The 16,867-nt window shown below is 38.6% G+C and overlaps 1 protein-coding gene across 1 annotated transcript in view; it reads right to left on the reverse strand.

Annotated features, from left to right (window-relative positions):
• The window catches only part of CLVS2 (clavesin 2), a gene marked incomplete at both ends in the record, with an annotated part of 50,459 nt that overhangs the window by 28,912 nt on the left and 4,680 nt on the right, over window positions 1–16,867 (reverse strand). Inside the window, one exon of the mRNA XM_082049009.1 lies at window positions 10,905–11,079. Coding sequence (XP_081905135.1) covers window positions 10,905–11,079 — 175 coding nt within the window. The remainder of the gene's footprint in view (window positions 1–10,904; window positions 11,080–16,867) is intronic.

The following is a 16,867-nucleotide window of genomic DNA, read 5'->3' on the forward strand; positions in this document are numbered from 1 at the left end:
ACCATGTAATGGCACTCTGCTTACTGACTAGAATTAGAGGGGACTGATAAGATCAGCAGCATGACAGGCTAATTTTTGCAGGTATATGTTAGCTACAATTCTAAAAATGTTAATCTTTATTTCGTAATGGTATCACAGTACAGCTTTTAAAAATTAATTTTAGAAATGACAACTTACTCAATGAGATTGGGAACAGACAGAAAATAGGAAATGGAATTGTCTACTTTGAAACAGTTCAAAATCTAATCAGAAGGGCTGTTTTTAGCTCTCCACTCTGCCCTATATCCTGCCCTGTCCTTCATAACTACCCTGTCTTCTCCTAACATCCTTTCTGTGTTCTTCTCCTCTGCTAAGCACTACCCTTCAAAATCTTTTCCATCTTCCTCCCAAAATCAAGCTACATTTTCACCATATACTCTCCTGTAGGTTGAAAATCCCTCCTGAAGTTTTTAATTACTGCACTTGAATTAGTGACTGTGTCCACTGTTTCTATATGCACTCACTGGTATCTGGAGTATACTCTATGGCTTCTTTTGTATGAAGGTGTGAAAGATCTGCTGCAGACCACACAGGACTTGCTGTACCTTGCAAAATTTTTCAAGAACGCTGGAGAACTACCAGTCCTTGATGATTTATCCTGGATCCTTCAGATTTAGCATGGTGGCCTTCAGCCAGAAAGTGCAGTGCTCTAAATGATACCTTCAGTCAAATGGCGTAGTGCAGGATGAAGGCACCTCCCAACAAACTCAGATTTTGTTGGTAATAAGGCACATTCAATGCAACATCAGGTAAAGATGACAACTGCAGTTTAAACATACCTTTGGACGCTCTCTCCTGAATCACAGCAGAACCACTTTCTCCTTCCAGACAATGTTTTCAATGAGAGAAGTGCAAAGGGTTGAAATCAAGTTTTTCTTCGACAAAAAGCCCTCCCCAAAATGATTCTAACAGATGTAACAGACTCTAAAGAACCAACTTAAAAGCACAAGAAATTAACAAATACATTTGAAAACACAATCTTTGATCTGTGATTAAAGATTGCCTTTTCCAATGCCACCGTGAGGTATTGGAGTCAGTCCCACAAAATAACGGGGCTCAAAACACATTTTTTTAGTCAGAATTCAAGCCTGTACTGTGAGGGACAACATAAAATGTGAGCCATGAGAACCAGCAAGCACTCCAACATAGCCAGAACTGTTGTGGGTAAGATGCTGACAGAAGACTTTCTCAGTGTCAGGTGCTGGAGTTATATTCCGTTTTTTGGACTGAATGTATGTCTAAATTTCCACTAATAGGCTGATATGTGCAGCCACCTCAGATTTCAGCTGATATCCATGTTTGTATATTCATCACATATAAACAAAATATTGGTGCTCTATCTTTTTTATTACAGAAGACAGTGGAAAAGATTGCAAGCACTATTTTCCCCTTCCATATAATAAGTTAGAAATGTTTTCTAAGAACGTACACTGATCTTTGCAAAATATGCAGGAAATGACTGGAGAAATGCATTTTGCCTGAGGTTTTGGGGTGGAGTATTTTGAAATAAATATATTATACAAGTTGGAATATGTTTTAGAAAAAGTTCATACTGAATTTTTCTTAAGAAATTTAATTTTCTTTATGTGTTATACACCTAAATGTTAAGTTCCTGCAGTACTTTACATCACCAGAGTAGCACTTCTTTAAACCTAGTTATACCCATTAAAACATGAGAACCGCATTTTCTTAATTTTTTTACGATCATGAAACATGAAATGAGAGAAATCATCACCAGACATATGTTTTCACATTTTTATGGTGCTTCCCCCTAGAGAAGTTTCTTATTTCTGTTTTTCAACACTAATCAAATATCCTAGAAGTGTTTTTCCTGTACAGCAATTACTTATAACCAAAGTCAAAATTTTGCTTATAACCAAAGTCAAATTAGATTCATAAAAATAATTGTTATAGGAGCTGAACACTTGCTAAGGAATATAAACAAAAATCACCAAAAAATACACTCTTGTTTTGCAGAATGGGCACTGAAGGCTTAGCTGGTATCACAGGGACTACGTGCAAAGGTAGAATGTACTGAAGACAATAACACAAAGCCAACTGTGCACAGCCTAATAAGATCACAGAGAATTTATAAGCATCACAGAGAGCAAAGGTTAGACTGATTTCAGAAAATAGTTCCAAAAATGATCCAGCATAACCTTATGAGATAAACCTGAAAGTTGTGTATATAAAATGGATTGATAACACAGGAAATGGCAAAAAAAGTAAATGTAAGCTCCCCAAACAAAGAGGATCCCACCGATTTTCATATCACAGTGTCCTCAGTGGCGAACAAGACAGGAAGACCATCTCCAGGTCCTAATTCCAGCTCCTTGCTGGTGCAGATAGATATTCCATCAAACAATTTTTTCTTTGGGATATTGAGAGTCACACAGCAATTCCTGCTTTGGACTCAACAGCGCATGGTGAAATAGCAAAGGGTCTTATAGGAGGTGACATTTTGAAATAGAGAAATTAGGATTAATACCAAGAGGAAATCTGAAGAGCAAGCAGTCTAGAAAGGTTTCCAAAGAAAGTGCCAGACCTGCCTTTGAGACTTTAAATTAAACTGTGTGAAATATAAGGAAATATAATGCACGAGATAATCTTGCCTTAGCAGAAAGGTGAACTATGATCTTAAAACATGTCTACTGTCTCTGACATTACAATTTAGAACAAATTAGTTTTATTTCTGAGTGACCTTACAAGGAAGAATACTATTTTTTTCCTTTCATGGTCTTGAAGTAAAAAGAAATATTTAGATCTTGACTGAGAAAAAACACATCCAAAAATAATTATATATTTTGAAGCTGAGGAATGGTTATAACCATACAGTTGTTGAACTGTAGCCTACCAGAGACAACGGCAAGTCAATCACAGTGCCAAGAGTTAATTCCCTACACCGAGTTTGTGCTACAAGCCCTTCTTTTCTCATATTGGTGTCCCTCACTTTAGCATAATATTAGTTTCTCAGCTTATTCAGGCAATTCAGTCACTGTCTTTGTTTAACACAGATAGATTCCATTTCCCAGTAAAAAGAAATAAAAGAGAAAAGTGGTTAGCATTTAGCAAAAGCTTATGAAAGAGGCAGTCTGCATGCACAAGAAGAATCTCTTCTATTTTCTTTCTCTCAAGCTACAATAATTGTAATTGGATGCTTTTCTCTGTTGGCAGAACTGATGGAAAAATGTCAACTATGAGCATTTTCATTGGGTTCTACACTAATCATGGCTAATCTATTGAAATAAAACTTCAGATACAAAAATCATGCCATGTCATTCCACTACATCCCCAGAAGCTTCTAACATCTACCCACACCCATGAGCACTGAGTTCCAAGGACTGATTCCATAACAGCCTGGTGGCCAAAGGACTTGATATGTGAACAGATCAGAACTCAACCCTCTAGTGCTGCTTTCCAGAGTGGTACAAAGAGTAATGGGAACACCGGTTAAGAGGAGATTTGAAGTTGGCAGATGTGAAGCTGATTAAATGCCAGATGTGGAGGGCATTTGGACAGTGAGGTTGAGATCTCTGAAGAAGTCTAAGATGAACTTAACATGCCATGCAATCACCCATTTTGACTGTTTTGGAGCATGACATCAGGACACTGAGACAAAAAAAACACATCACTGAAGACTAATACAAAGTAAGGCAATGTGAACAGGAGTGGGATGAGCAACTGTGAAAGTGGTAGACTGGGGCAAAGGCTGCTCAGAGGGCAGGAGGAACGGGCAGAAGAGTCTGTGCCGCTTAGATCAAAGCACCTGAATGAAAGCCAAGATCCTCACAACTAATCCCGCCTTGCTTATGGCACGCATCTGCAAAACCCTGGCAAAGTGCCCACTCTCTTTCTTGTGTGGGTTTACATGGAGGTGACAACCTACTGTTGGCAGTTACTCCGCTAGCTGCAGTGGCAGTGTTTGGGTGGTGGATATTTAACTCCATTAAGCATTTTCAGTACAATGCCACACGGCAGAGTTTCTGGGGGTGAAAGTTCAGTTTCCTGCTACTTGCCATTTATCTCAAAGAGATGGAAGCCCACACAGTGTTACATGCATTCAAAGAGCATCTAATAAGAAGCTCTAAATTTAGGCCATGTGAGAATTCGGGCTCCTGGCATGGAGGTTCAGCATCAAGACTTTAGAAGTCTTAAATCCTCCTGATCAAAAATTAATGGCAGCTGGACTCCAAACACATAAAAGGTGAGTGAAAATCAGACCATGGCCTGTCACAGTGGGCACCCCAAATTAACAGACACTTTAAATAGTAATCTTCCAGTGGAACAGCTCTTGGCTAGGAAAAAAAAAAAAAAAAAAAAAAAAAAAAGAAGAGATAATAGCATCCCCCTGTCTTAAAAGTGTGTGTGTGAGAATAAACAAATTACCATTGGAAAGGCATTCAAGGATTTTTTATTGATGAGCATCATAAAAGAATCTGGCAAGAAAATTAATTAGTCTGTCTTCAGAAAATAGGTTAGCAGCTGAGACCGCACTGAATAATGGCTATATCTACACAGACATGCCTGTAAGCAACTGAATTCGAGCTCTGGCCAACAACTCCTTTCTCACCTGGCAGGTTAAGCCCATCCAGACAGCAGGTGAGGAGCTATAATAGAACTAACAATCACTTCCAATCCACCCTGTTTCCACAGCAAATTGCTAGTAAGCCTTTTTGATGGACTTTTTACAACTAGAGATCAAATATATGGAAACTCTTGTAAAATAACAAGCTCTTAGGAAAAATATCCCATTCTGCTGCTGCTACAGAACATGCATTGGACTGGTACAAAACTGTGCTGTTTACAAGCACATTCCTCCACTTTCTGTGCTGGTCCTGGGCTCAGGGGGCTCTACCATTTACATACAGCTTAATTCTTTGACGAAAGACTGAATGAAAGCAGCTATGCGACTTACTAGCCCACCTGAAAGCAAAGATGCTTCCATTAAAAGCTTGAGCCTGCTACTTTTTAATAGCCTCCCAAGCACTATGTGGAGTGTCAGGATCCTATTCTCAAAAACTGGCAGAAACTCAAGCACCAAATGAGTGTTTTTATGGTTTTAAGTTTGGATGCAAAGGCATTTAAGTCTTGCTTTTTTGTGGTTTGCTGCTCACTGTTACTCATTGCTAGTACTGAGTAACTGTTCCTTAAGCTCATTATTAACAATCTTATGTGCTGCACAGAGCCTGTGACCATGTAATTATATGAAGTCAAAACACTGTTTTCAGAGGCATCCTTAGTTCTGGATGTTAGTTCCCAACTTATGAGTTCTTGACACTGCAACCTGCTGGTTGTATAGATGTAGTCCAGAACTAGACAGCGAAATTTAAGCACGGTCTGTGGATGTCTAAATAGAAAGGTGAGCCAACAACAATGTTCGGATAAGATTCCCTGTAAGATAAGTTAATTCTTAAAGAAAATGGGAGTAGGAAGTCCTGTCCCTTTCATCACCAGATTGTACATGCTCTAGTCTCTATTACTTTCACCTCACACTGCTGCAGCAAATCTGATTGAGGATATTGTCCTTACAACTCACAAGAAAGCTGTTTGAAAGATGTTTTGGATAGCAATAGCAGCTGCAAGCATGCTGTCTTTGTGTTCTTTCTATTTTGCTTTCCTGTTCACAGTAACAAGTTTGTTTTAGCTTATCAAGACTTCCTTTGTTATAAAAAATGTCACAATCAATTGAAAGACCTGCCTTGTCCCCCACAACACTGTCGCTTTCTCTGCCTGTAAACATCCTCAACCCAAAAGCAGGAGTCTTCTGTCTTCTGCAACAACACTGATGGTCCGCATATGTTCGGCTCCCAGTTTAAATGTGTATCATCTCTTTTCCCCCAGCTTTTTACCTAAAGGACAAGCATTAATATTCAGCCACCAAAAACTACGCAGTTTTGCAAAGCTTTTGAAGGTCCAGCCTGCCTGAATGACAACATGGAAAAAAAAATCTGTCATGTATGCAAATACTATGATGAGCTAAATAGAAATGGAGTATTTAGGAAGGATTTAGTGTTCTAGATTTTAGAATCCTCAATATCAGTTAACCACTTAGTGTTTTATGCATACCCACAACCTTCCATTTTGCAAAGCTCACCTACAATTATCACCAAAGCTGTCCATCAGAGTTAATACTAAACATCAACTTTCATTATAATTTTCAAATGGAATTTTCAGTCCTTGAAACTGTTTTTACCTGCTTTGTGAAAACAATGCTCTCTTGATACATATATATATATATGTAGCTATAGAAGGATTACCACCAAGAAAAGAATCATACCCAGAATCTCCTCCCTCCGTCTGCTGAAGTGTTCCCAGATCAGGGTTTGGGCAGAAGGGGCCATGAGAGTGTCAGGAGCAGCAAAATGAAAGGTTATTAAATGGGGGAAGGAGGGCGTAGAATATACAATTGACTTAATTATCTCCCACCAGAAATCCATCTAACCCAATATCCTGTCATTAACAGAGGCCAAAAATGAGAGCCTAAAGCAGATACAATGCAGACAGCATATATGATCTTTCCACTTAGCATTCACCTCATCTCCAACTATGTACAGCATGAGGAATTCTGAACTTCGTTGTAGTTTTTACATATTTAGTAATCCTCAGTTCATTTCTCTTACACAAATATATCCATTTTCCCTGAAGATAATTATCAACTTTTAGCACCCAGAATTTCCCATGGCAAGGAGTTCAACAGTTTACCCAGATATTGTACAAAGAATCACTGTGTCACATAAAGAGCCAGGCATATTGCTAGTATCATCTGATGATGCCCATTTCTTAAAATGGAGGTAACCAAGAACATCTGCAGCTTGTCCACTCTCTCTAGCCACGCATGACTTTGTTTGTATCCTGGTCTGACCTCATAAAGGATCCTGCTTTATGCAAGAGGTCGGACTTGCTGATCTCCTGAGGTCTCTTCCAACCTGAATTATCCTGTGATCTTATGGTTTTATAGATTCCTGTAGTTTCCCTCCACAGTTTTTCTTCTTCCATCAAGAAGAATTCCAGCCAACTTAGTTGTTCCTTATACAGAAACCAGCCCATATCTTTTGGCTTTTTTTGCCCTTCTCCAGTCCTGCAGTAGTCTTTCTGAGACAGAAAATCAGAAGCATTCACAATATAGAAGATTGAAGCAGTAGGACAGATTTTTGTGGTGGCTTCACCATGTCCCTGCTCTCCCTTCCCTTCTTTAAAGATCCTAACATTTGATTTGTTTTCTTGACCAATATTATGTATTGAGATAATATTTTCACATGTATATTTATCAGGCCATAACATTGAGTTGTCATTCTTGTGTGGTAAGAGCTTAGAGTTCATCACTGTCTGTGGAAAGTTAGGACTGGTTTTCTTCTGAGTAATCAAGAGTTCTCCTTTCTATGGGAAAAGTAGCTGAAGCATGCAGATTGCAACCCTCTGCTGGTGAAAGAGGTAAAATTTTGTAGGAGAGGGACTTATACAAGTCACTCAGATGTTGTAGCGCACAATGCTGTAACACTCCCTGCTTTCAGGAACCCAGCTGCTAGAGTAACATAAGCTCCTTCACAAGCCCAAAATCAGTGCTTGGCTTACAGAAATCAATGAATGGGGAGAAATGGGCACCTAAAGACTGGGATTCACAAACACCCACGCATTGAATACACTGGGAAGAGCCAACACAAGGTGCCAAAGTCAGGGCAGGGTTTTCAGTCTCATGTCTCAAATAATGTTTTCCTTCTGCTCATGTTTCACAGCTCTGAGCTCTTAAGTAGTCTTAGGCACCTAATCCAGACAGACCCCACTCAGAAAATAAAAAGTATTGTGTGTTGCATTTGCTCATGCTCTTATTCTTCACTAGACAAGGTGCAGGGGCTCTAAGTGCAAATCCTCCTTCTCACTAATGAAGAGCAACATAAATCCTGTAGCAAGCAGCATCCACAGGGAAGAGTATTGCTCCTTTTTTTTCCAAAAATGCAAGGCCAGTGTATGAGTTAGGACTGGAGCATCAAGAGTCCCAGCTGAGTGCCTTAACCTCCACAGAAGGATTTTACTTTTTGGCTAGCAAAACCATCTGATTTAAAATTCAGCACTGACCTACACTGCATAAATTGGTTGGGACAGCACTGTTGGATGGATATGCTGGAAATTCACATTAGTTTACAGTAAAGCACTGTGCTTTAACATTAAAAATTCCATGGTCAAAAGGCTCTTTTCCTGAAAACAGCTACCTATGAGGTTTTTCTAATGTATACCAGTCAGTCAGAGGTATGATTCTTTTCATACTCCCATTTAACATATATATGCAGACGAACTGTATAGCAGAACTTGTCTTCAGTAGAAAACTACATATTTACTTACCTTACTATCAAAAGGAATTTCCTAAAAAATAAGCAGTTGTGAAGAGCCTAGAAACACCATAGCTTGGAATCAACTCTTTTTGGTAGTTACCATATTGAATATTCTGCTCACCATGGAAGCTAAGCAAATATAATGCAAATTTAGTAGATTTTATTCAGGAAGCAAAGGGATTTGGTTAACATCAAATTCAGTGGTCACTAATCCCACTTTCCCTCTCCCTTTCCACCCAAGTAACACAAATATTTGAATTCCCCAAATGGTAAGGTTCAGTATCTTGAGACCTGTTAAATCTTATAAGCCAAAGTAAATTCCATTTCTCTGATTAAACAGAGAGTATTTGCAACGATCATAAATAAACAGTGTATGTGAGTTGTTCTTCATACCACCTGACTAAGCACTTTTTACTTGGACATCATTTAGAATTATGCTTCTGCTACACACTTCTGTCCACTTCTGTTGAGGGTAAGGGATTCCAGGCATGAAATCTTTCAAGAAGTTGCAAATAAACCCATGCCTTGCCTAAGGTGTCTCTCTACCACCTTTCCACCATGCTTTGCTCTTATGTCCTTCCTGATGACAACTGTTTTTGAAGCGAGCTTCTCCCTCCAAGATGCTCAGTACAGTTGTCTTTAGTCCTTTCCATTGATTCTAATATATTTTTACACAGAAAAATGTCTAAGTAAAGAAAAAGGAAAAAAAAAAAAAAAAAGAAATTAAATACTACTGGGAAAATATCACTAGAGAGTCAGTCAGTTTTGCTAGTATAAGAATTTTATCCCTCATTCCCTCAGTGGTTCTCCACAGAAAATTAAACATTGTATTATGAGAGCCCAACTAATTGATTTCTTCAAAAGATTTGTGCTGAAAGGCCTTGAAAAAGTTACTGCTTACGGATTACAATACCTGTCATGGATTACAACAGATTCCTCAAGCGTTGGGAGAGTTTTATCACACATTTGTCATTTTAGTGCTTTCTCATTCCCTCTTCTGAAGCATTTCATGCCCTGTTTTACACCTCTGGAGTCAAGAAGACTGAAGACAGTGGGGAAAAAATGGTACCCTGGGTGCTGGCCACCATCTCATTCAGGATATTCAAACATACAAAGCTGGGGCCATGCAGAAATTAAGCCAATTGACTTCACCTCAACTCAATAATGAACCAACCAATGTCAGGAGAAAACAGAGTCTCAGAGACAATCTGAAGTTAGGTAGGTCATCCATCATATATTCAGATGCAATTATCCACTGCAGCTTTCCTCAAAACAACCATATCTGATTAATGTCCAAGAAGAAACATCACCATTTAAAAATAAAGACTACTAAAGTATTTATTAGTGTTCTAAACAAGTAAACAATGGCTAACTTTGAAAAATAGCACACAAAAAGAACCACTTTTAAAGCATCAAAAAGAAATGTAGCACTATTAGAGTACAGATCCCACTGCTGCCTTCTGGTATAGTTCTCAAGACCATGAAATCATGCCGTTGCATAAGGAAACACAACAAAATGAAAACTGAGATCTTTGTCTCAGGACTGCCACTACCCTTCTGTGTGCAACAGCAGGCTGAATACTGGCTAAGCCATTTAAAGATTTAGATCAAAACTCCATAGTACTGCTATACAAGTTTCTTCAAAAATAGCAATATCAAACTGAAGAAGTTCAAAAATCAGGCTGTTATTTTGGTTTATGAATAATAAAAATGTATAAATGATAAAAACATCACAGAAAAGGAATATATGTCCTTGTAAAACCAAGGCACACTGCCACGGGAGTGAATTACTGGTATATTTAACATAGCGACTCAAGCTTACACAGCAAACAACTACTTTAGAGATTCTAGTTTTTCATTTTAATAAACATTAAAGATCATAGGAGACAGTAAAGAGTTATGTAGTATGCTTTCCACCAATGTGCCTGTGCCATGCAAAGTGCATTCACAATAAGCAGAAAGACATTTAGAACACTGTGCACTCAGTCCCAGAAGCTGCTGCTCAAATTAATCCTGACCCAGCAAAAAAGCCAAGCACATGCTGAACTTCGAGTAAGTAAACAGCCCCAGCTAACTGTCTAATCACAGTGCCCCATGCTTTTTCAGGACAAATGAGGTAGAGCCTGTCTCCAATGGAATCAACAAAAAAAACAACTTGGCATGGCAGGAGCAATCCATATTTCATTAGCCCTGTGCAAAATAACAAGATAAACTGATTACTTCTAACTTGCTGCTGCAGAAGCTACAGTCTGAATTTACAGTAAGACAGCCGCTTTGGAATGAAGACAGAAAAGTTACCTCTTATTTATGGCAAAGAAGGAGCCTCCATGTGAGGAGTTACTGCAGCTGGCTGACTGAGCCCATGCATTAAGCTTGTGCCACCGCAGCTTGCCTGTTCACTCATACTTTAAGGTGTCAATAGCCTTGCTGCTCAGAAGTTCTTGAATTTTTGTTTCGTTTGGGTTTTTTTTAACCACCCAGATTTGTAACGAACTGTAAAGTAAAGGTAAATTAGTAAAAGAAAGAAAATAAGGTTACCTGAAGGCCCTCTATGGCTAATCTAAGCATGCTTGGTGTGAGTTTGGAGGCCTGCTTGAAGGTGAAGTTGCTCCAGTCTATAATCAAAACAAATCCATTCACTTGAAGCTCAGGGTCTTCTATCATGGCTTCTAAAGAAAGAAGTATGGCGCGCAAAATATCCACCAGCGTGTACCTGTGAATGTTAAGGAGAGATTTGGTTAGGAAAGGAGCAACGACTACAGACATGGAGAAGTTCTGAGCGTTCTTCCTTTGTACTGTGCGTTAAAAGTTTAAATCAAAGGAGTGCAAACATATCCTCAGAAGTCATGTGGGTATGTAAAGCTGGGAAAGTCTCAAAAGCTCAGTTAGTTGAACTCATCCTCTTGAGCAGGATTATGTACATCTAGACCATCAGCCAGCCAGAACAAACTACAATATTAACACACCAAAGCAAATTTGAAATCTTCTGTAGTCTCCTAATCTGCTTTAATATCTATGCATTTTCTTAAATGTCTGTACAAAACATATCTATGAAAATTGTATTTTTCTAAAACCATAACAATACCAAAACCTCAACCTTAACACCAGAAGCCTAGATACAAAATTTCCTCCTATATTTTTCCAAAGTATTGAAATAACAGCTTCTACAAAATTATCACAGAAAAAGGAGATTTCCACATGTTCCCCTTGTCCCTCTCTCTGGGTAACGTTTTCTCTTACATCTACAAAAGGTTTACAGAAGGCTGATTACTAAAGTATCTTGAAAGCAGAAAGTAACACACACTAAGGCTTTGAGGTACTTCTGGTTAAGAGCAATAGCAAATTTTTAAGAGTTACTTAACTGCCTTCTGAGTACTGAGTACTTTGTATACACAAATTATGTGGTTTCAGGAGTAAGTATTCAACAGTCCTAGAATTTTCTATGTTAAATTTGGATTTAGAAAGATGCCACCTACAACATGTAATTATGTGGTTTACACATATGCACATAATCTTTTCTTAGATTGAAGAAGACATAATTCCATATTGCCAAGCCCTGTTGAAGATAACCTTTCTTTTGTTGAAGCTAAAGGACCTAATACAGCAGCTGAATAGCTTAAATATATACCGCAATGTCATCTTTAGAGTGTCATATAATACAGTTATTAATCACCCTGCAGTTTAGCTTGTTGCATTAAAAAGAAAAAAATAAATTTAAAAAAAAAAAGTGAAACATTTGAATTATGTGGGGGGTGGGGGTTTTTTAAGATATATGAAAGTAGCAGTTTAACTGTTTATGTTTTCCAGGCTAACTATGTTTTATACCTAAAAATCCTTTTTAAAAGTAAGATAAATGGTTACAGAAACAGATGTCAATTTTCCAGTCCACACCACAGTTTCAGGTGTGGCATTAGAATGTTATACCAGAAAAAATATCAGAGAAGAAAATATTCCAGGAACAAAAGAAAGAGTTGTCTTCAGTGTTTGTGCAGATATTTTTAAATAAGACCCTGTAAAAGTCTTCAAATGGGTTTAAAGGTGTGTCCTTTTTTCCCCCATGGACAAAATTCCAATGGTCTTCTTTTTTTTCTTTCTGCCAAAAGAAAATAGAGAATTTTAGCATTTTGAGGATTTCCATAGGAAAATCACAGACAAGAATTTTTCTTGCTCTGTTTCCTCTCCCAGCTGAAAAAACTTGAACAAAAAAGAGGAAGCATACCAAACTTCCTGTAAACCTTTGACCTCAGAAAAAAAATTAATCTCAGAAAAGTGAAAAGGAAAGGAGTAAATAAAAGAACTTTTATGCCAATCAACAAAACCAAATTCAAAGCAAAATAAGGATCTCCAAAATGAAGGGAAGAATCTTACAAAACAATGCTTCCCCAGATGTTTTCTGGGGAAAAGACCTTTTCTCTTGTTCACTTGTGTTAAGACTGACATTAAGAGAGTCCTTTTCTAGTCCCTTTTCTAGGAATGCATATTTGGGAAGTTCATTGAGTTTTAGTTGGCTGAAAAAAAATGATGGAAAGATGTGAGAAGTCAGCTAGAGCAGATTAATTTCATTTGTGTTATTCCCTTTTGTAGACACTTTCAAAATGTAGTTATATACACAGCGGAACAGTGTACTCATTGTATTAAAGCAAGTAGAATTCAGTATAATTTAATGTAATTTCTAAATAGGTACACATGAACTTTGCTACATATGCAGCATGGTGGAGACTCAGGATTTTGAGAACTATGTTGATTCAAAACATGGATCCCTGTTAGTGCGATTTGATAATCAAAGAACTGTTAGGCCAGGATCACGTTTTTGTAGTAGGCACAGTGAAGCAAACCTGGAGCATCCCACCTGTCCTGAGCAAACCCGCCCAGGGGCACAGGGCTGGCGTGGCAGAGCCAACATCTCCGGCACAGTGTGGCTGATGCTCCCCGGGTCCCCAGGCAGAGCAGCTCCCCCAAGTCCAACTGCTGGACATGTGGGGAAAATGCCACCGTTGCTGCTGAGGCCTCTGGATAAGCAAACAAACATCTCCAGGGCCACAGTGCGAGGAACGACCTGAGAAAAAATGAAATCATTCATCAGCTCTTTCCCAAGCAAGTTTGCACATGAATAATGGGACATGTGGGGAGTGTTGGGCAAAGTGAAGACTATAGACAGTTATTCGGGCACTAAAAAGGTCTTATTTTGCCTAGTGTATCTGCAGACCAGTCTACGTATCCAGTGCAACACTGGTGCATGGACAGTGGAAGGCACATAATCAACATGGGAACTAAAAATCCCCTGTACAAGATGCATTTTGCACAACTGTCAGCACCGAGATTAAAACAGGTGCTTAGCCTGAGGCAAGGAGGTTTACAGAGCCATGTTGAGGGTCAGGGTTGAGCTCAGAGAGTGGCCAACTGCCTTCAAACCCTAGTTACCTCCACCAGGTGGTGGAGGTCTCAGAAGTACTGATTTTTAATCGCTTAATGAAATTAGATGGAGATACACCCTGTAAGAGGCCTTTCCATGGGAAACGTCACACTGGGAAGGCAATTACATCAGCTGAGACACTGGGAGAGCAGCTAATGCTTCAGTGTGAAAATAATCTATCAGACTTCATGCAAGAAACAGACATCAGAAATACTCAAATCCTAAAATTAGCCTCAAACTCACTTTATATTTATGCTGCCCCATTCAGAGGATCTCATTCTCCAGGAAAAGAGCTCCATGAAGCAGAAAGCTGCTGCAAGCACCCTACATCCAGTCCAAGAAGATGAGTCCCAAGTTGCTGATGTAGATCTCTAATGTCCTCTCTAGGGAGTTAAGAGGACATCACATGCCTTGGATTAACAGCTCCCTATTGGTACAAGACTGATAGAAATCTGGTGCATTAGACATAAAAATTATTTGTTTATGAGGCAGATCAAGTCTCTAAGACTGGCTATAAAATGCTTTTATATATACCTGATACATATATAAATGTGTACATGTAAACACAAATATACCTAATTATATTCTGGATCCATTCAAGTCAACAGGAAAACTGTCAGGCATCACTGAGAACAGGATTTCAGCCATCACAAAGAGTAACCAATGGTCTATGGCATATTCAACATCACTGTAACTCTCATTGCAGCTTTGCTTAGTGTAAGAAATAGTCCCCAACACCAATTATTATATTCTGTGTTTACTCACTGAAAAAGACACAAGGTTGTCCTCTCTATGAAAACAAGTCCTGAAGAACACACATCTAGATAAAAGCAAGCACGAACACCTTCTGTCAGAGGAAGGTAACTGAAGTCCTCTTTAAGTCTAAAAACTATATCAGGAGTCTATAAGGACATGTCACTAACAACCAGGCTTACCCCCTCAAATACCCTTTGCGGCAATTAGTTGAAGATAAGAGCTATTCTTCATTTTGTAATGGACCTCTTCTCTTGGTTTTGATACCTTACTTAAGTACAGAACAGAAAACCAGGCAAGCAAGACAAACCCATAAGTGGATATTTAAAGCAGCTTTTCCTCTGGGGACATGCTGAGGCAAGCCAGAAATGTAAATCTGGTGTGATGGATGTAATCTTAGGTGCTGTGAATGGCAAGCTGAGTACTGAAAGTATCAGCTGAACAGCCCAAGCAAACGAAACATGATTAGAGAAACTATACTGAAGCTTTCACAAAGCACAGAGTTATTTGCATAAAGATTCATCTTCAATTCACTCAATCTCCATGTTGTCCAACATTTCACTTCACTGCTACTACTGTTCACGTCAGCATTAGGATGCACAGGCTCTGCCATAACATGCTTCATCCTTGGCTGGACTTTCAGGAAATGAAATATGTAAAAAGAAGACAGGGAAAATTACTTCAGATTGTGTTGCTGAAATTTTTATTCCATGCTGAAATTACTTTCCATATAGATATAGAAATATAACCAAGCAAAAGTGAGAAAAAACAGATAAGCTAGTGAGTGTGAAATAAATTTGATCCAAGATGGCTTTGAGTGCCTTTCTACTTTAAAGAGGGAAAAAAAAAAATTTCAACACATTAGCATTAAATTTTAAGAGACCATGGTGTTCAGCCTGAGGGGAAGATGGTATTGTTCTATTCTTACCACTCTGTGCTAAGTAACATCATGTTAGGGGACAACAAGCTACCCATTTTGGCCTGGCCCCAGTTTTACAATGACTGCTCCAGTGCTGTCAGGTATGTAGGGTACACCAGGCCTGATTTGATGCAGTAGCTATAGTAACCTGGAGTTAGGTTGTGTAAAAATAAATCCTTATTTATTTATAGCTAAATTCAGTTGCATTCACTTGTTTAAACAAACTTTTACAAGCCATATTGTAGCCAGCAAAGTATTACTAATTGCTGGGATAATCGAGAACTCACAGTTAATTTAAATGCCCTCTATTTATAGGACCATGCTTAATTCAATGGAGAGCTTAGGCAACTTTTTTAGCTCAGTTGTTAATGCGAATAACAAATTCTGGAAATATGTTATCACATATATAATGCACTCTTAATGTTCCTCTCCTATGTGACTCCCAGCTTGAGTTCAAAGGAGGTGGGGACTGGTGTGCAGACACACTCTGCTACCTCTTGAAATTCTTCATTCAGGTTGACTTTAAAGCAATGAGCCTGGGAAGGTTTGACAAGTTAATAGCCACACTGACAATGATTCTTTCAAATGCTTTGGGATTGCTACCATTTCTATGATGACAGCAACAGAGCTTTCTAGGGTAATGCCTCAATGAGGTCTTGACTTGTCAATAACAGAACAGCTCAAACAATTAACTGAGTATCCTAGTCTCTTATAATTTAACCATGGCAGCAACTCCCCCTTTACAGAAATGTTCTTTGAGAATTTTCTATGGGACATGAGCAGATTCAAAGTATTTCCAAGGATTTCTGGTAAAAACAGTCTGGAAGACATTACTATCAACTCTTGGTAATACTTCACCGTGATCTTCCACCTTCACCTCTTGGTTATGTGGTCTGTGCATCCTCTTCATTCCCAGAGGCCACTGTGATTTCCACCAAGCCAACAGAAAGAGACAGGAAGAATGCAGGGTACAGATGTCTCAAGTCAAATCCAGCCATGTCAGCTGTTTTCCATATTTTATGTTCTTGACAATAGGTGGCATCCACCGTATCATTTGTTTAACCAGATTCTGGTTCCAGTCAATTCACATTTGCACTGAATAACAAATAATCTGATTTGGCAGAGTTATCCTACTATCTCCATTGCTATTTGTCATCTCCTCCTCGATATGAAGAAATTTCAAGTTATTTTGAGACTTAAAATGGAGCGGCATGAGTCTGCCTCTCAGGATGCAAACTGTTAACTAGAAGAGATAAATGATAACTCTCCTTTGCTTAAATTTAAGCTACTTGTCTCCTGAAGGTCCCAAACATGTAAGGAATGCACAATCTGTATTTTAAGCCCATCAACCTTTGGACAAGTAAAGTTTTCTGTTAAATGAGCTCTTGTGCCACTGTGGTTTAAAAGAGAAAACTG

This window comes from Streptopelia decaocto (genome assembly GCF_964273445.1).
Source record: "Streptopelia decaocto genome assembly, chromosome: 3".
NCBI lineage: Eukaryota > Metazoa > Chordata > Aves > Columbiformes > Columbidae > Streptopelia > Streptopelia decaocto.